Below are 19,790 nucleotides of genomic sequence, written 5' to 3'. Positions count from 1 at the left end.
CTTCCGTACCTCTGCTCTCATGACGTCGGGGAACTCCCAAGCACAACTGGGGGCGAGGCAGTTAAGCCGCGTCCTTCAGGTGTCAATCCGGACCCGTTTGAAACCACAATTCCCAGAGTGCCTCGGTCCACGAGGCCAAGCCAGATAAAATAGCTCCAGAGAGTGGGACATGCAGCTCGGAAACTAGTCTCCAGCGTCTTTACCGGATGTGTTTAAATACTCGAAGCCCCACTTCTGCACCACCCCACTCCCACCTCCAGGCTGCGGAGACCGCGTCCGAAGGTGCGCCCGCTCCCGGGGCATTTTGGGAATTGTAGTCCAGATGCCAGGTTGCATCGAACTACCTTTCCCAGGGTGCGCAGCGGCCGGGCGATAGCAACGTTCTCTTCCAAGTGTCTCCGTCCGGAGCCCCCCTCCTCTTGTCCTCGTCTTGCCACCGACTTCTTTCGGTCTGTGGCAACAGCTGGAGTCCCAGAGGCGGCCCCGAGCGGGGACCGCGCTGCCCTGAGAGGCACTTCCGGTGGCAGGTCACTTCCGGGTGGGTGGTCGGAGCCGACGGGCGCGCGCGCGGGGGAGGGGCGGCCTCAGCGCGGCGCTCGGGGATCAGCTGGCGGGCGGGCGCCTAAGCGGCCCCGGCTCTGCGGCAGCGCCGCCTCCTCCGCGTCGCAGGCCGGCGGCCGTGGCCATGTCGCGGGGCTGGTAGCTGGGCTCGGCGCCGGGCTGCCGCTAGTGGGTGTCCGGGGCCCGGGGCCCGGGGAGGGGGTCCGGGCTGGGGGCCGGTGCGTTTCCAGGGCTTTCCTGAAGAAAATGCACGCAGCGTTTCCTCTGGATGACGGCCTTTGCTTCCCCTAGGACCCGGCAGTTGGGCTCTGGAGTGCGTTACTGATTCATCCTCTCTCTGCCTCTGTCATCACAGGTTTAAACTTAAACGATCGCTCTCCGAGGAGGAGGGGACCCATCGCGCGATTGACAGTCTATTCCTGCAGGCGCCGTCCCACAGCCCCCACCCCACGGCCGGATTCCCGTGGCTCCGCTCCGAGCTGAAACCCGAGAAGAAATCCTTAGATCTCTTTTCTTTACAACAAATACGAACCGAGAAACCATCGGCATTTTGCCTTGGCGTTTCCTATTGGAAAGATGAAGAAGTTTTTCGACTCCAGGCGGGAGCAGGGCAGCTCTGGCCTGGGCTCAGGCTCCAGCGGAGGAGGGGGCAGCAGCTCAGGCCTGGGCAGTGGCTACATCGGAAGGGTCTTTGGCATCGGGCGGCAGCAGGTCACCGTGGACGAGGTGCTGGCGGAAGGTACGTGGGAAGCCAGTGCGCGGTGAATTAAATTCATGTGCTGATGTGGCAAGACTCTGGTTTCTAGTTGTATGAATGGGTTTTGACCAACTGACCCTCCCTTCCCCCTGCACTTTGCCTGCGAGTCATTGTCCTTGAGAGATTTAAAACTCAGACTGGGAATTGACAGGGCTTGGGGGGCAGTATTGCCCAAATTGTTTACCTCAGTGGCCTTTTATTTTAGTTGGGGGTGGTGGTGGAGTGGAGAAACCTCCTCCTTTGACTGAATTATGCGGATCAGATGGGAAAACGTATGTGTGAAGTGTAGATGACATCAAATGCAGGGTGGTGGGCTTGCCATTTCCCTGAAACTTTAAATTCTGATGCCGAGGCTGAAGGGTGGGGATTGGAAGAGATCATAAAAAGAGAGAGGGGTTTCTTCTGCCCAACTTTCCCATTTCTATAAGTAAGTATCCAAAGAGGATTTTTCTGGTGATGGGGATGCATTTTTTTGGTCGTTTGACTAGGTTTGTTTCTTCACCCAGCTGTAATCAGGTCCCCAGGATGTAGCTAAGATAAAAATCATAAGAAGTGAATGAGATTGTTTTGAACTCAGTCGCTTAGGCCTCTTTCTCCTGTTTTAGTTTCTACCTAAGAATTACTTAAGAGTGGCTCTGGTTTAGTTTTCTCTCAATTGGAGAGGGTGCTGTTTAGATCTGCTGGGTCGATTCTCTCCGTGTGTGTTCATTTGTGTATCTGCACTCATGCCCCAGGCTTTAGGGAAATCTTTGAGTGTTCCTCTGCTCACCTTAACCTCGACCTTCATAATTATGCCAGACTGATACTTTTCACAGCTCATTGCCTGCTTAGAGTGCTTTTATTTTTAATAAAAGCAGCGATTTCCTTGGCATGAAGCAATTCAAACTAATTGGATGGGGCCAGCCTACTGTAGGTTGTATTACAGACTGCCAGGGGTTGGGTGTGGGGGAGGCTTCGGTGAAGGCAACATGGTGGTAGGGGATAGTTTATTAGCTAGGGAAGAGAGGATGAAAGCTAAGAGGCCCCTTTGAAAAGGAGGCTTTTGCAAGCTGAGTTGAAGCAAGGATCCCTACCTGGGCCTAGGAAATGCCTGTAATGGTGAGTGTTGTAGGGTGGTGGATGGGTGGGTGGGAAGAGGGAGAAGCTGTGTTTGACTCAGTTTGTGTAAGCACTGGATTTGGTGGGGCCCGGTTTCCGAGGATAGGATTGAAGCCTGTACTTAAAAAGCACGATTTTAAAGAGATATCTGAGAATGAATTTCCTTTTGCAGTTACTGCTGTTTTCATCCTTAGTACTGCTCCAGTTGGACTTAGTCTGGACCTGAGTCACCATCCTTTCTGAACCTTTCTTTGAGAACTGATGCAGGGTGGGAGATGCTTCTGTGTCTGCTGCCAGATCTGTACCTTGGAATATGAGCTGACTCTTTTATCCTGTAGCCAAAGTCCTTGACTGCAGTGGGTGGAGTGTGTGAGAGAGAGAGCGCCGGAGGATGAGGGGCCCAGAGCTCTTTCCTCTTCTCTAAATGGCCTCTGTTGGCCTCAGAGCCCAGGAAAAAATTTTTTTTTTCAGCTAGGATGTTGTCTCATCATGTGTGACCCTAAGTATTGCCTATTCTGAGTGATGGGAAAGAGAAAACACAAAATTGGTCTTTGTTTTCTAGGCTGCCCTGGAATTCATCCTGAGAACTGCTCATTGTGCATTATGATATTTTAAAAAGTAGAACTTAGGGCTCAAAACTGTGCATTCATTCATTCATTTATTCACCCAACAGTTACAGAGTGCCTGGGCTCTGGGGACATGATGTTAAACTAGATGCTAGAGTTCAGAGATGTTTTAGGAGATGGAAAATGGACAATTAGTGATATGATTAGTGTCACCATGCAAATAAGCTAGGGTGCAATAGCTGCAAATCTTGTCCTTAGGGCCCCTAAATGTTAGGGAGCCAAGAACTGTTTTATGGAATGAGCCAGTATGGTGACAGCATGGGCTGAGGCTGTGCGTGAGAGTAGCATTTAAAATTTGGTCTGGCAAATTCTTTGGCTATGATTGAGCTTGAATTGTGTGTGGCCTTTGAAGTATGTGGATATGTAGGAGTCAGTATTTATGTGGCACCTACTGAGTTTAAAGACACTACTAAGTTTCGAAGGGGTGAGGGGTCTAAACTCTAAAGTATGACGCCTGCCTTTATTTTAATTAGCCAGTAAATTTCCTTGAGGTGCTGTGGATCATGCTGACCTTGTACATGTACCCCTGAGCTACATCTCCAGCCCTGATGTCTGCTTTAGGGAACTACCAGTCAATAGAGGAAGAAAGGAAATACATTGCACGTATCGTAGTGTGCTATGGGCACTGATTGTATAGTCAGACAGATTTAGGTTCAATGTTTGGATCTGCTTTTGTTTTTAAATATTTTTACATTGCGTGTGCACTTGAGTGTGTGTGTGTGTTTGTGTGTGTATGTGTATGTGTGCGCACAACAGCATGCATGTGGAGAACAGAGGACAACTTGCAAGAATTGGTTCTTTCCGTCTACCATGTGGGTCCTGAGGATCAAACTTAGGTCTTCAGGTTTGGTAGCAGATGCCTTTAGCCTTTGAGCCATCTCACTATTTCCTGGATCTGTTTTTAAAAAAACATTTATTTATTATTATTACTTATATATATATATAAATAAATATATAAGTATATATATAAATATATTATATTTATATATAATTATTATTAGTGTGTGTGTGTGTGTGTGGTGTGTGTGTGTTAGTGTATAGAAGTCAGAGGACAGTATTGTTATGTTAGTTCTCTCCTTCTACCTTTTCCTGGCTTCTGGGGCTAGAACTCACATTGTCAGACTTTTGTGACAAGTGTCTTTACTTGTTCAGCCATTTTGCTGGCCCCCTGGATCCTTTGTTTTTTTTTTAACCAGTTATACAACTTGGGTCAAGCTATTCCATAGGAGAACTTACTAGAAATGAAGCTCTCACACCTCACTCTGTAGATTGTGGGTATGAGACTTTAACAAGTTCCAGGGAGATTCTGATGGAAGCTACAATCTGAGTTCCACTGCCCTGGGAGGTGGTATTGAGGCTTTAATGTGATAGTATATAAAAAGATAGTATATAAAATAAATGGTAGCTATTATGTAGCCAGCAACAGTGTGTCTATAGTTAAAGATGAGTGGAGAGCAGGGTGAAAACTGGCCGAGACGATCCAAAGCGGGGTCAGATGTTCTTTGCAGTATCGTTTGGGTAGCGGTGCCTCTTCCCTAGCCCCTCTTCTCTGAGTCCTCAGTTCTGACCTGTCCACTAATCCCAGCCAGAGTTGCTCAGGGATAATGAGTTATATGCCACGTGCCCCAAGCAGTGGCCAGGAGTATAGGGTGGTGACAGTGGCAGTTTTCAAACACAGACCTGATTGCCACCACATCCTGTTGACAATTTCCTTTTCCCCAGTGTGGGGATTAGTGTGTGCTTCACAGAGGGGACTGGCAGGACTCAAGAATCAGGTGCTAGACAAGAGGGGAGTGCTGGGCTGCCATCTTCAGCGGCCCTCTTGCTAAACTGCTCTCTAACCAGTCCCTCAGGCACTTGGTTGTCTGGAGGAAGGTGAGCCTCTCAGCCATGAATTAGAGGGATATGACCATCTCTAGGCTGAGTGCTTTCTTAGTGAGGATGTCTGAATGAGATGATAAACCATGTCTGAGTTAATAGACATGTGATAGCAAGGGAAGATTTGGCTTAAGCTTCTAGAATGAGCTCATTGGGAAAATTAGAGCAGTGCTTAGAAGCAGTACTTTTGTCATACTTCTTGGCTCAATAAAGCCTTATATCTAAAGTTTAAACAGTAAGTAAATATTGAATACTTGCTGTGCCTAAGGCTGCATTCCAGAGCTCTATCAGTTCTGCAGAAGGTGAACTAGCAGGCCCCACAGAACGTTCTCACCTGCCCAAAAAGAATCCAGGTCTGGGGCTGGTGAGAACTAAGACTATCAGAAAGCTTCCCTAATTCCCCCTAGCTGCAGAGCAAGGAAGAAAGGCTTGAAAACTGTGTGCAACCCCTCCTCTCCAGCCCACATATAGCACACAGTTCTAAATGTCTTGGTAGTACATGTGTGCATTCATCTGGTGAGCCATGTATTTGTGTTTTTCTGCAGCAGGCACTGCATTAGGTTCCAAAAAAAGCTTGATGGGTCAGGGATTGAGACCAATAAATAACAAGTCATCCTGGAATGAGTGTCTTGTTCAGCGATGATAGGGAGAAAGGGGTGGTTTGAACAGGAATGGCAGTTCCCCAGCAAGTGTACCAGCCGTGTTACCCAAGGCCTCCGAGCCAGAAGGAATGGTGTGTGCAGAAATATGGAGTGGTGAAATGGAAGATGAATCTAGGAATACTGACCGGTGTGATGTCACTGTTTTGGTACGAGTTTCCCTTCCAGGCTCAAGGAAAGGAAGCCAATGGTGTGTGTGTTTGGAGGTGGGATAGAATGGGATTCTTGTATACTTGCTCCCCAATATGTATTTGGATGTGTTTGCTGCTCACTTTCTTCAGTGGCTCTGTGCTCTTTGAAGAACTACTAAGCAGCTACAAGCTATGCACTTGCTCCCTTACCGTGCCCTTGCCCTGTGCTAAAGCACAGAAGGGTGTCTCAGAAGTGTTATAAGAGGCAAGAAGTTAAGCAGAAGCAGGCAGGTGTGTGTGTGTGTGTGTGTGTGTGTGTGTGTGTGTGTGTGTGTGTGTGTATGTATGTGTCCAGTGTTAGAGAAGAATGCACAGGGCAGTTAAGATGTTTGATTAGGGCAGATGAGAAAGGGAAGAAATGGTTCATGGGGACCATTGAGCACCAAGCAGAGAGATTAGTTAGATCCTTCTGAGTCCCTCTCTTGACGCAGATACCACTTTGATCCCTTCTGCTTCAGATGACTTTGCCTGCTGGGAAGTCTGGGTTTTTTACAGGCAATGCAGATTTTCAGGGGGTGGTTTGTGAATGGTGTCTTCCTGGTTTGGGGCATGATGACAGTTATAGCTTTGCTAAATATAGCCAAATCAAGAATTCAGAAATGAAGTCCAGAGTACGCAGTTGCTATGGTCAGAGCTCTCCTTTGGTCTTTCTGACAAAATCCAGCTCGTTTAATGGGAGATGAAGTGAGAACACATGGGTTTCAAGTGGGAGCGTGTGTGGGGAGCATCTACTGTACTTCAATAGCTAAGATGGGGGTGGCTTAAAAAACGTTAAAACAACTGAAGTGTATTTTAATTGTAATATCTGAAAGTTGACCCTTTAGAGAAAGGACCAGGACCAACGTCTACCTCTGTGTGGTGCTCTTAGAAGAACAAGTGCCTTCTGAGCCTGCTTACGAGGTAGTCTAGCCAGTGAAGTCGGAAGCACTCACTGCAGTCTACTTTTCTGAGTCCTCTGTGAACTGATTCTGGTGTGACCTGGAGATGGAGCTTGTTCACCCACTGCTTATCCAGTGAGTGTTGTGCAGATGCTCATGTGCCAAGCATCGGCCTTCAGGAACTCACAGTAACTGAGATCTTGAGACATGGGAGAAATCGCAGGACCTGTTGAAATGGAGCCTGGAAAAGGGGGAAGACCTCAGCCTGGCAGAGTAGTTATCTTGTGTGGAGTAAGTAGCCAGGGAAAGCCAAACAGTGACATTTAAGGTATGTCTTGAAAAATGAGAAATTACTGCCAGGTGGACAGGATCAGGAAAACATTCTAGGGAGAGGGGATAACATGGCCAAAGCTGTACTTCTTGAGATTGAGGTAGTAATTTAATTGTGGCCTATGCCTGTGCTGTCCACTAAAGTAGCTTCAACTGGAGATAGCTGTTTAAATTATCCAAAATTAAACAAAATAACAATAACAGTTTAAGACTTCAGACACACTAGCTAAGTGCTAGTTGCTGAAAAGCCACCTGTGACTAATGCTTACAGTTTTAGACAGAGCAATAAGTCTAGTTTCTCTTCATAGAAAACCCTGTTGGGTGGTGTAGGTGTAGGTCAGTGGTCTCTAAAGCTGAGGAGAGACTAGCACTATTATGTTAACAGCATGCTAGTTGCTCCTGTGTGACTTGTGTATAAGTCATGCTCATGTCCTGCTGTCATTCTAATATCTGAAAGGATGGCATATACTTACGTTGAGATTCATCATCAGCACGGTGTATACACATCCAGTTCTAAATGATGGCAAGCTTTTGGTGAACTTCTTTTATAAGCCGTGTTTGTTCCATTTTTGTAATGTACCCGATGAAGAGTACACCAGAGGGAAGTGACAGTGCCTCTGTGCTCCTGTTCACTCATGCTTGTGCTAACTTTAATCCAAGGTTTCTTTCCAGAAGTCTTGGTAAGCCTCTTGGTTTTATAGGGTTATCAATTCATTTAAAACAAAGTGATTAGTAAATCCACTTACCAAAACCCACATGAAATATAGTATCTCCTAGATAGGATGGGTGAAAGCTGCCTCCGCTAGCCTTTTGGTGTGAGACACTAGAGTGAATGGGAACACTGGTTTCAGTTATTAGTCATTACATATTAATAAGATAGAAATCTTAGTTTTTCTGGTTTTTGTTTGTTTTCTTTTTGTTTTAGACAGTCACTTGTAGTCAAGGCTGCCTGTGAGCTTGTTAAGTAGCTCAGGATGACCTAGGATCATCCTGCTCACTTTCTTAGTCCTAGGGTCATAGAGAGTTGTACTACCATGTCCAGGGCTTTTTGTTTGTTTTTCTTCCATTTTGGATTGAGGTAAAAGTAGGCTGGGTGTTATCTCATATCTTTAACCCCAGCACTGGGAGGCAGAGACAGGCAGATCGCTGTGAATTTTAAATCAGCCTGGGCTACACAGTGAGCTCTAGGCAACCAGAACTGCATAATGAGATCCTGTCTCAAATAACAAAACAAAACAAAACAAAAATAAAAAAAAAGTATACCCAGCCACTTCTGCCCACATAACTATTTGAGTGCACAGTTGGACAGTGTTTGCTGCCTTCATAGATTGTAGCCATCATACCATCTTCCTTCTTAATACTTTCATCTTGTAAAACTGAAGTTGTATACCTACTAACCTATCTCCCTTTCTCTCTACTCTCTGGTACTCTACTTTCTGTTTCTTATTACTTTTAATTATACTTTTAAGTGCTTCTAATGGAATCATAGACTGTTTGCCTTTTTGTGACTGGCTTATTCATTTAGCGTAATGTCTTCAAGGTTCATCCATGTTATAGCTTACTCTTTATTTTTTAAGGCACATTCTGTTGTGCATACATTTTACATTTTACTTGCTTTTTTGTTTGTTGATGGGCAAATGAATTGCTTCCACCTTTTAGCTATAGTGAATAGTATTATGAACATGGATCTGGAAATTTTTCTCTAAAACTGCATTGAATTATTTTGGGGTATACATATAGAATTGATGGGTCATATGGAAATTTTTTAAAAACATTTTTTTATTTTAGTGTGGGGTTGTGCATGCATCACACTGCACATATGGAAGTCAGAGTAGGAGTTTTTCTGTCACATGGCATCCAGGGACTGAACTCAGGTTGTCAGTGTTGGTGGCAAGCATCTTTACCTGCTGAGTCATCCTTTTGGGCCTCCAGTGATTCTTTTATCAATTCTTTGAGAGATTGTCATGTTCTGTCAACCTTACATGCTATCAACAGTGCACAAGGATCTTAGTTATTCATTTGATAGTTTTTATCTGAAATATTTATTTTTATTTTATTTATGTGTATATGTGTGTGTTTGAACCTATGCCATGTGTGGGGTACTCATGGAAACCAGAAGAGTGTACTAATCCCTTGGAGCTATAGTTATTAGGCAGTTGTGAGCCATCTGGCATGGGTGCTGGGAACTACTGAGCCCTCTCTCCAGCCCCAGTGTTTTGTTTTTCCTTGTTTTAGTCAAAGTCTCATATAGCCCAGGCTGGCCTTGAAGTTAGCTGAGAATAACCTTTATTCCTAATCCTATTTCCTCAGCTCCCTCATGCTCAGTTTATAGGCATGTGCCACCCCACCTAGTAAGTATTATTATTTTTGTTTTATTTTATTTAGTTATTTAGTTTTAGTTTTTTGAGACATAGTCTCAGGTGTGGCTCTTGTTGGCCTGGAACTTGCTATATAGAACAGGCTGGCCTCAAATTTACAGGTGGACTCAAAGAGATCTGCCTATCTCTGCCTCCTAGAGCTGGAATTAAAGGCATGCACCACTATGTCCAGCTATGTTACTGTTATTTTAGACACAGGGTAGTTCAAGTTGACATTGAACTTTACCTAGTCTCTGGAGCTGGGAGGATAGGCCTGTGCCACCATGTGCACCGAGGTCGGGCTCTATCATCTTTTTGTAATGGTAGCTGGCTTAATGGGTGTTAAATAGTGTCTCATCGTAGTTTTGATTTGCATTTCCCAAATGATTAGTCATGTTGAGCATTTTCATATGCTTGTTGTCTATTTGTGTATCTTTTTGAAGAAATGTCTATTTAACTCCTTTGCTCATTTTTGAATCAATTGTTTACTTATTTGTTGAGGCTTAGAAATTCTCTGAATTCTGGATATTAATCTTTTCAAGAGGAGGATTTGCAAATACTTTCTGAAGTTTTGGGATGCCATTTCTTGAAAATCTTACTTTCTATGATGAGAATAAATATAAATAAAGGTCTACCTTTCCTTTCTGTACCTCAGTGGAATGTCTTATTGTCTTGGATGCACTATTTGAAGAGCACTGATCTAGAACCATGGTCCTCAGTCATTTTTGTTCCTCAGGAGATGGAAAGTACTTGCCTCCACTTTGAGAGAGAAGATTAGAACATATCAAACTTGCTGAACTCAAGGTGTTAACTAAAACAAGGTTCCTCAAAGGATGGATTCCAGTAAAAGACTTGGACAAGCAGCCTTTATAATTTCATTGTGCACTGATCTCCCTTTCAACCCTTTTAGAAGGTAGAGACTATGCCATATACCCCAGGACTGCAGGGGATAGTGTTGAGTGGTATAGTCTCTTGTTTCTTGGGCGTTAATTATGTTGTCTCTAGTAGGAAGGCCGAGCTGAGTCTTTATGACTTCTCTGTTAGGTGTGGCAGCTCAGATGTAGCTGAGATGCTCAGTAAGCCTTGCTGGCTCTTTTTTTTGAGACAAGACAGGGTGTCTCTGTGTTGCTTTGGCACCTCTCCTGGAACTCACTCTGTAGCCCAGGCTGGCCTTGAACTCACAGAGATCTGCCTGCCTCTGCCTCCTGAGTGCTGGGATTAAAGGCGTGTGCCACCACCACCTGGCACCTTGCTGGTTCTTACAGTAACAGTGTACTGCATTCTCTCATTCATTCTTACAACATCTGGGGAGGTAAGAAGAACAGTTAGTTCTGTGCAGTGAGAATACAGTAGCCGGAATGGTTAAATGACTCTCCCAAAGCTACACTGACAAAAGAACTTGACCCAGGTCTGCAAGCTGCAAATGCAGGATCCTTCCAGAAAATTCTCCCTTGTATTGATGTCTTTAGCCTAGGCTGGCCTTGAACTCACAGAGATCTGCCTCTGCTTCTTCTTTTTTTTTTTTGGTTTTTCGAGACAGGGTTTCTCTGTGTAGCTTTGCGCCTTTTCCTGGAACTCACTTGGTAGCCCAGGCTGGCCTCGAACTCACAGAGATCCGCCTGGCTCTGCCTCCCGAGTGCTGGGATTAAAGGCGTGCGCCACCACCGCCCGGCTGCCTCTGCTTCTTGAGTGCTGAGATTAAAGGTATGGCCGTCATGCCTGGCTCTATCATTTTTCATAATAATCTTATTTATTTATTTACTTATTTATTTATTTATTTTGGTCGTCATACCTGGCCCTATCATTTTTCATAATAATCTTATTTATTTATTTATTTATTTATTTATTTATTTATTTATTTATTTATTTATTTTGGTCAGCACTGGGGATGGCGCCAGAGGGCCTGTATACCCTGGGCTAGGCACGTTCTCCACCAATGAACATATACCCTTGGCCCCTTTCATAACACTCTAGAATCCTCAAATAAATCTCTTTGTGAGCTTTTTAAGCCTGGGAATACTTGCACAGTATTTTAGGGTTACTCATTGACTAAGTCTCTTTGGGTTGCAGAAACAATTCCATAAACTAGGTAGCTTGCAAGTAAGTCGGTTTATTTCTCAGTTCTGAAAGCCAGAGGTGTACAACCGGAGAGCCAGCATAATGGGGTTCCGGCCAGGACTCTCTTCTGGGCGTAGACTGCCTGCTTTTCTATGTTTTCTCATAGGGAGGAATGGTCAGAATGGCTTTCTGGCACCTATAGGGCACTTGTAGCTAGAGTTTTCCTGCCTGGCCCACAGTCAGGACAAATCTCTCTCACCTGCCAGTCCCACAGCCGCTCAGACCCAACCAAGTAAACACAGAGACTTATATTGCTTACAAACTGTATGGCTGTGGCAGGCTTCTTGCTAACTGTTCTTACAGCTTAAATTAATCCATTTCTATAAATCTATACCTTGCCACGTGGCTCGTGGCTTACCAGCATCTTCACATGCTGTTTGTCATTGCGGCGGCTGGCAGTATCTCTGACTCAGCCTTCCACTTCCCAGCTTTATTCTCCTCCTTGTCCCGCCTATACTTCCTGCCTGGCCACTGGCCAATCAGTGATTTATTTATTGGCCAATCAGCAACACACTTGACATACAGACCATCCCACAGCAGGCACTCATCTCATTCCTGAGGGTCTTTCCCTCAAGAGTAATCACCTTTTTATACTACCATCCTGGTGACTAGAACCCAGCATACAGACTTTGGAGGAACACATTCAAACCACAGCATTGAGAAGAGAAGATTTGGGAGAAATTTAAAGCTCTAAATCTATATTAGTGAGTGTTAGGATACTAGTACCACTAACTTCAGCAAGGACCTGCCAAGGCTGGTCATCTTACTTTCTTGGGATTACTGGTTTATTCCTATAAGAGCTTCTTAGTTTATGTAAAGAATTAAGGGTTTTAAAAGAATAAGAAAAGTTACTGGTTTATTGATTCTAAGAAAGTGAATTTTAAAAAGTATACCTTTGCCTGACGTCACATGCACACTGGATGCTCTGAGCCATACTGGCTCTTTTGTTACCACACTGGTCACCACATCATGTTGTGCTACCTTGGTAGTTATGAGATTCTGGGCTGGGTAATTCTTTGTTGAGGGTAGGGTTGGTCTTGTGTATTTTGGGGTTTTCTATTGGAGAGTGAACCGAGGAGAGTCCTAGGCAAGTACTCTATCATGGAGCTATATCCTACTAGATGACAGAGATACACATACCTGCCCTATTGTGACAAACAGGAGTCCTTTTGAATTAGGTCTCCACACTGCCAAAGGACAGGTTGCAGAGCTAAAACGAAGTTGAAAATGGGGTTTTGGGCCAGCATGGTGGCTCAGCAGATAAAGATGTTCTCTGCTAACCCTGACAACCTGAGTTCAATCCCCAGACTCACATGGTGGAAGGAGATAACAGACTTGTGCAGGTTGCCCTCCGACCTCCACATGCTGTGAGTTGGTCAACCTGCCCATACACATACACAGAAAATAGTAATAGTTTTAAAAATGATTTTAAAAACCTTGGAGTTTCCTGTGAGGTCAGTTATGGTTGGGTCAGCTTGAACTGTCACTGTCTTCCTTAGGTTGAATTAACATTGGCAGACAGACAATGGATGGCAGTACCAACTGAAACACTACTTACAGCTTCTGAAAAGTTGAGAGATTATTGGGCTCAGAGCTGATGGCATTCCTGTATTGTTGAGAGGGCTGAGCATGGCACTGATGCCAGATTGTCATCTGGAATTACAGTGATCTAAAATATCAATGTTTTCATCTAGGCCTTGAGTCCTGGAAAGTAATCCACTGCTGTGCTATTTGTTTTTTATCAAGGTCATTGATAGCCATTGCACTGGGACTGTTAGTGTGAAGGAAAGATTCTGGTACTCTGTAAATATGAGGTGTAGGTGGTGACTAGTACTTATGAGGACAGGGAGAAGATAGGAATCAGGTGCTGTGGATTGTGCGGGGGGAGGTGGCTGCTCTCTAGCTCTTGCTGATTCAACTTTTTCTCTGCTTTGGCTAATCTGGCCAGTGCCAGAGTGTTGCTTTTATCACAAGTCTTTAAACTTGTTTAGTTTCCCCTAGATGTAACCTAACCCTGTTCCTCAGGCCTTTGTCCTCTTCTCCTTAGCATTCTGGAAACTTCGATGTGGGATGGAGTGGGGCTGGGTTGGTGGGGCTGTACTGAAAGAGATGATTCTATTAGACCTTTTGACTGGAAAAATCTTGGCTTGGCCAGAGAGTATATGTAGCTTAGCAATGATGGGGAAAACTTGATTTCTGATGCTGTGTGTTCCCTGCCCTATTGGAGTAGAGGGGTGCCTCTAGGTTTTTCCTTTGCCCCTTCTTTGGCTAGCACCATGGGGACTGGGGTTACAAACACAGGCACTAGAGGTAGGCAGCTCTTCTTGATAGACCTGTCCCTGTGATGTGGGCCAACTCCTAAGATCCACTTTCCTCACTCTGAAAATGCAAAACCTGGGTTTTTGTGAGATTAGCTGAAAGGACATATGCAGAGCACTTTGCATAGGCCTGGCATGTAGCCGATAGCAGTCTCTCTTAATATTTGGTTGTATAAGGTTTGTTTTCCTGAGGGAATATTTGTTTTACTGTGTATTGATATAACCTGGTCGAGCTGGAGTTTGATACATATCCATAAGCCCCTGGGTGAGGACAGGGAGGAGAGAGAAGCACTGTGATTTGACATCCTCTCTTCTTGAGAGCCTTCTCTGTGTCAGGCAAGTTGTCACCAGCCTGGCTTCCTTGTTTCCCTTTACCGTGAATTGAACCAGAGCTTGGGCTTCTGTCTTGTGTGGCTGGGTAAATAAATCATGGCATTAGTAAAGGTGGAGCGGAGCTGGAGAGATGGCTAAGTACAGATTGCTCTTGTAGAGGATGGGGCTCAGTTCCTAGCACTCACTGCCCAGACTGCCCCCCATATATACAATTCATTTGTAATTTCCCTGGGAAGAAGACAGATGCTGAGTCATGATGGAATTTGTTGTTGTTGCTATTGGTTAAAAGTAATAAAAATCATTTAAAAAAGTAAAAATAATGTTCAGAGGGAAGACAATGACTTTTCTTTGGGATGTTGTCTCGTTTTGTTTTGTTTTGGCTTTGTTTGAGACACTGTCTCCAGCCTGATCTGTAACTTACTTGTAGCCCAAGCTGCCCCTGAACTCATGCCAATCCTCCTGCCTCAGTTTCCTAAGCTCTGCTGCTTAGGGATTACAAATGTGAGCTGTTATAACTGGCTAGTTGGGGACCTTTTAGTAGGAAGGCCAACAATACTCCAGCGCGGACGTAGTTCAGGATGCTGCCAGAGGACTGGCTTGAGAAGAGCTTGAGTGCCATTGGCAGACAACCATAGGATAGGGATGGAGCCTTACAGGGAGGCTGACTGCAGAGTGAGCACATGCTGAGGGCAGATGCCCTGGGATCCAGTAGGACAGATGGAGGAAGAGGAGGACAACTGGCATTCAACTCCAACTCCTCCATGGCCTGCAGACCTCTCTCTGATCTAGCTCTGCCGTTGTCTGTCTGTCTGTTCATTTCTGTCTCTGTCTCTCTGTGTCTCTCTCTGTCTCTGTCTCTCTGTGTCTCTCTCTCTCTCTGTCTGTCTGTCTGTCTGTCTCTCTCTCCCACATCTACCTATCTGAATTTTTCTAGCCCAGGCTAGTTTTCAAACTGTCAGTCCTTCTCCTCAGCTAAGTGCTAGGATTGCAGGTATACAACACCACACCCAGGTTCACCGGTGTGCTTGTTAGTCATACTGATTCATCATTAACTATCTTTTTTTGTTTTGTTTATTTTTTTGAGACAAGGTGACATTGGGTAGTACTGGCTAGCCTGGGATTCTCTATATAGACCAGACTGGCCTCAAACTCACAGAGATCCACCTACCTCTGCATCCCGAGTGCTGGGATTAAAGGTGTGTGCAACCACATCCTGCTCTTCTTTCTCTTTTTTGAGCATATTGTGTTGTTTCCTCTTCAGTCACAGGCCTGACTGGCCCTTTGCGTGGGGCACTCTTCCTCCTGATCTTCCCCTGGCTGGCTCCTGTCACTCAGCTCACTGTAGTGTCACCTCAGAATGGCCTTCCTGGACACAGACCAGCTGAGGCTTGTTTTGCCTCTATATCAGCTAATGTTCTTGCTTTTTCTTTATCTCCTCCCACTAGAATTTCAGCTGCCTGAAGCAGGAATCTGGCTTGTTTATTGCTGTGTCTCTTGTGCCTGTTGTAGTGCCTGGTACATCTGCAAGCCCAGTGAAAACAGCCCCGTGAGGGGGTGAGCATGTGAAGGAAGCAGCAGAGTCAGGGAGGGTAAGAAGTGGTCCAGAGAGGGTAGGTGAGAGAGCTAAGGCCACGTCAAAGGGAGGAGGGAGGGTAGATGAGCTCTGACTGGATGGCTGAGTAGTCCTGGGGTTTGGACCGAGAGAGTGTTGTCCAAGCTGTTGAAATGGAGTGTGGAGTGAGTCCAGGTGCCATTGACATGATGACTCCGTCCGTGGGAGAAACGCAGATGCCAGTCACAATGGAGCTTTTGATTACTGTTATTGGTTAACAATATTTATTGATAACAATAGGTTATGTTTGTAATTTGACGGAATTTGAGTAATTAATCAGAAAGGAAGGAGTGGAGGCAGGGAAGGAAGAGAGAAGGAAACATTCAGCTGTATAAACAAGATGACGTGCATATATTTGTAACCTTTCTAGAGGCTAGTTTGTAATTTGTGTTAACATTTGCAAATATTTTGATTGAGCTGTTTTATTTTTAAAGATATATTTTACTTTTTTTTTTTTTTTAACTGTGTGTGTGTTTGCACATGTGCACGCACACACACTCTTATCATTAGGGTCAGGTTTTTCTGGTCCTTTGGTGTTAATCAGTTTCTGATATTTTAGTATTTGGACCGGCTTTTTGTGAAGTAGGTCACGTATTCCTGTCTCTAGAGTATGTGCCACAGAGGCAGCATGTTGTAAGTGAGAAGTGCTTTTTACTTGAGCCTATCTGGCAACAATCGTGCCCTGTGCTTTAGGGAGACTGCATCCTGACTCCACATTCATGTGCATTAGTGCAGGTTGTATGAGGGCGGAGTTAACGCCCATCCAGCGCTCACACCTGAACAAGTCTTGGTATTCTTAAGCGCACTGTTACTATAGTGTTGCTGCTCTGCCTTGGAGATGGGGCTGGCTGTTTGCTTGATGTAAGACAGTTTGCTCCTGAGTGATATGGTTCTGCTTTGCTGTCCTTTCTGAAGTTTGTGATGTTTTCTGGTTTGGTTCTTTTGAGACTCTCAACTGTTACTTCTTGATGTTGTTGTGCCCTTCTCAGTTAACAGCACTCCTCGACCTCACTGGTTTTAGTCTGCTGTGGACTTAGACACTGGATAACTAACTTGTTAGACTTGTGATGGTCTGAGGGTCTGGCTTGTGATGAAAGAACATGTGAGAGGAAAGTGCATGAGTGTGGAAAAGTTGAGTGGCAGCACTTGGAGCCTTGCTTACCCTGCTGTTGCTGTTTTCCTTTGGCTCAGTGCCCTTCCCTTCTTCTCTTGTAGCCTGCCCTTACAGACTCTTCATGCATTGATGTAAAGCAGTGCTCTAGGCAAACTGGTACAATGTTGTTTTAGATATTTCCTCCCCACCCCTCTCTTTTCTTGAGCAGCAGGGTTTGAACCAAGGGTTGTACATTTAAATGTGTACTCTACCATTGAGCAATATCCCCAGCTACTTCTCTACTCAGTCTCTATTTATTAAAGCAACAGCTACCACCCAGTGTTCGGTGCCTGCTTGCATCTAGGGGCTTTCAAATGGTATTCGGGGTTTGGAAGACTTGAAACAACAAAGCGAGTGTAGTTTCAAATGCCGAGCATGGTGGTGCACACCTTTACACCAAGCATGTGGGTGGCCAAGGCAGAAAGGTCATGAGCTTGAGGCTAACTCACACCACATAGAGGCTTTGTCTAAAAAACAAATACATCTTTGGTTGATATGGAAGAAAGCAACCAAGAAGTCTTCAAAATTTCTTTTGGTGTACAAATTAATCCTTAATAATGGTAGAAGGAGTAAATAGATAGCCAGGCAAAGAGAGGAACTGTTAGTCATGTTCCTTCGATTGCTCTTTGGTATGTCCCCTGGTCAGCTGCGTCATCTGAGCCTGTTGTTAGTTGGATTGCAATTTACTTAACTGATCTCCTGTTCTTAGACATTTAAATTATTTTATAGTTACTATACAGCTATGGGACTTTGCTTTAGCTTTTATTATTATTTCCTTAAGATAGAGTCTTGACTGTATTCACAGGCAGGCCTTGAACTCACTATTCTGCCCTAGTTTCTAGAGTACTGGGATTAATTATATAGGTATGTTACCTCCACCCCTGGCAGGATTTTTTCCCCAATTTTTATTATTTGTTTATTGTTTGTGCATGTGTGCTTTGTGTACATACCACAGCACATGTGGAGTTCAAAGGGTAACTTGAGAGACTTGGTTCTATCCTCTTCTCTCCTTCTAGCTTTCTGTGGGTCATTGGGATTGAACTCTGGTCTTGGAAGCAAGTGTTTTAATGGCTGGAACCAGGAGTATATATTTTTTTAAGGCTTTGAGCATTTGCTCTGTTACTTCCTGAGAACAACATTCTGAATGTTAAATAGCTGCCTCCAAAGATGGGCATATTTTAGTTTTCAACAAACTCCAAGGCTTTCTCCAGGAAGGCTAACCTGTGTAGCGCCTGTCTTGTCTCTCCTGGAGACTGGATGTATATCCTTCCTTTCCCTCCACGCTTCTCTCTCCTTTGTCATTTGCTTCTCTCGTGTTGAAACTTTTATGGTCCTTTGTTCACATTCTTGTTAGGATGTTTATCCCTTACTGATTGATAGAAATTATTTCCATGTATAAGGTATTACTACTCCTTGGTTGGATGCATGGCAAGTTGTTTTTTCTATTTTGTTATTTCCATTTTGCTAATGGTGTGTTTTTGTGAACACTTTAAATTTTCATGCTGCCAAACTTGTCTCTTTTTTCCTTAATGGTCTCTCTGAGGGTAACAGTTAGAAAGGCCCAAGGAAAGGCAGGGCCTAGTTTCCTGAGAGCTGTGGTCTGGAGGCTGTCTTTGAGAACACTAGAAGCCATTCTGAGCAAGTGGTGTAGTTGAGCAGCATTGTCCTTAGAGAGTCAAGGGAGCCTGAGGGAGCTATGTGATGGGAGTGCGTTCAGAAAGCGGTTGCTGAGTCCAGTTGCAAGCGTGGAAACAGGACCAGTGAGGAGTGTCCATGAGAACATTTCGGAGTCTTACTCAGGACTTGATTGGATTTAGAGAGTTAAGGAGAGCCATTCCAGGTCTCTAGTTAATTCAGGAGACACTGCTGAATGTAGGTGGCATGTAGGAAGGGAAAAAAGACCAAGGCTTTGGGTCATGATCCGTTTATGGTATGTCTGCTTGGGTTATCTGCCTATGGATTGCCTGTTACAAACCACCCTAAGCCTTGTATCCTAAATCTACAGAGTTGTTTTTTTTTTCTCTTTCTTTCTCTTTCTTTCTTTCTTTCTTTCTTTCTTTCTTTCTTTCTTTCTTTCTTTCTTTCTTTTGTTGTTTTTGGTAGTGGTTTCAATTTTTTTTTTAATTAATATTTTATGTATAAGTGCTCTGCATGTATACTCATAGGCCAGAAGAGGGCATCACATCCTATTGTACATGGTTTTGAGCCTGTGGTTGCTAGGAATTGAACTCAGGACCTCTGGAAGAACAGCCAGTGCTCTTAACCACTGAGACATCTCTCCAGCCCTTGATTTTTTTTTTGAAACAGGGTCTCACTACATAGTCCACACCAGTCTTGAATTCACAGTTCTTCTGAGTGTTGGGATTGAAGCCATGCCCCAGCACACCCACCTTCAACTGCAGTTTATTATTTCTCAAGTTGACTGACTGATCAGTTGGACTTTTGCTCTAATTTTTAACCCCATTACTCTTGATGCCTGTTAAAATTGTCTTTACTCTTACCATCCAACCCTATTGTAGACCTGAATTCAGAACATCCCAGCATGCACTAGATTATGTTTCTAGCACCATGCTTCATCCTTAGCAGACCACAGCAGAAGCAGGAAACCCTTCGCTGACATTTTTCATAGCCTAAGGGATGCTCTGCAGTGAAAGTTGATGAAGGTACATACACACACCCTTTTTCCCTTTTCTTTTTGGTGCAAGGTCTCACTATGTTTCTCTGGCTGGCCTGAAACTCACTATGTAGACCAGGCTGTCCTCAAATTCAGGAATCCGCCCACTTCTACCTCCCAGATACAGGATTTAAGGTGTGTGTCACCAAGCCTGGTGACTTTTTACTTTATTGAAGTTGGCTAAGGGCTTTGAGTAAATCAGTTTTAGGGAAGAAAATTTAGGGAAGTTAAACATCATGGGATTGGC

General features: G+C 44.5%; 1 protein-coding gene across 1 annotated transcript in view; it reads left to right on the top strand.

Annotated features, from left to right (window-relative positions):
- The first annotated feature begins 617 nt into the window (after window positions 1–617).
- Aak1 (AP2 associated kinase 1) overlaps window positions 618–19,790 on the top strand; it is a 161,277-nt gene continuing 142,104 nt past the window's right edge. The window contains 2 exon segments of the mRNA XM_059258123.1: window positions 618–729; window positions 917–1,300. Coding sequence (XP_059114106.1) covers window positions 1,138–1,300 — 163 coding nt within the window. The 5' untranslated portion in view covers window positions 618–729; window positions 917–1,137.

The sequence above is a fragment of the Peromyscus eremicus genome, chromosome 3 (genome assembly GCF_949786415.1).
Source record: "Peromyscus eremicus chromosome 3, PerEre_H2_v1, whole genome shotgun sequence".
NCBI lineage: Eukaryota > Metazoa > Chordata > Mammalia > Rodentia > Cricetidae > Peromyscus > Peromyscus eremicus.
Note: the sequence above shows the minus strand (reverse complement) of the source record. Positions and strands in the feature narration are given on the sequence as shown.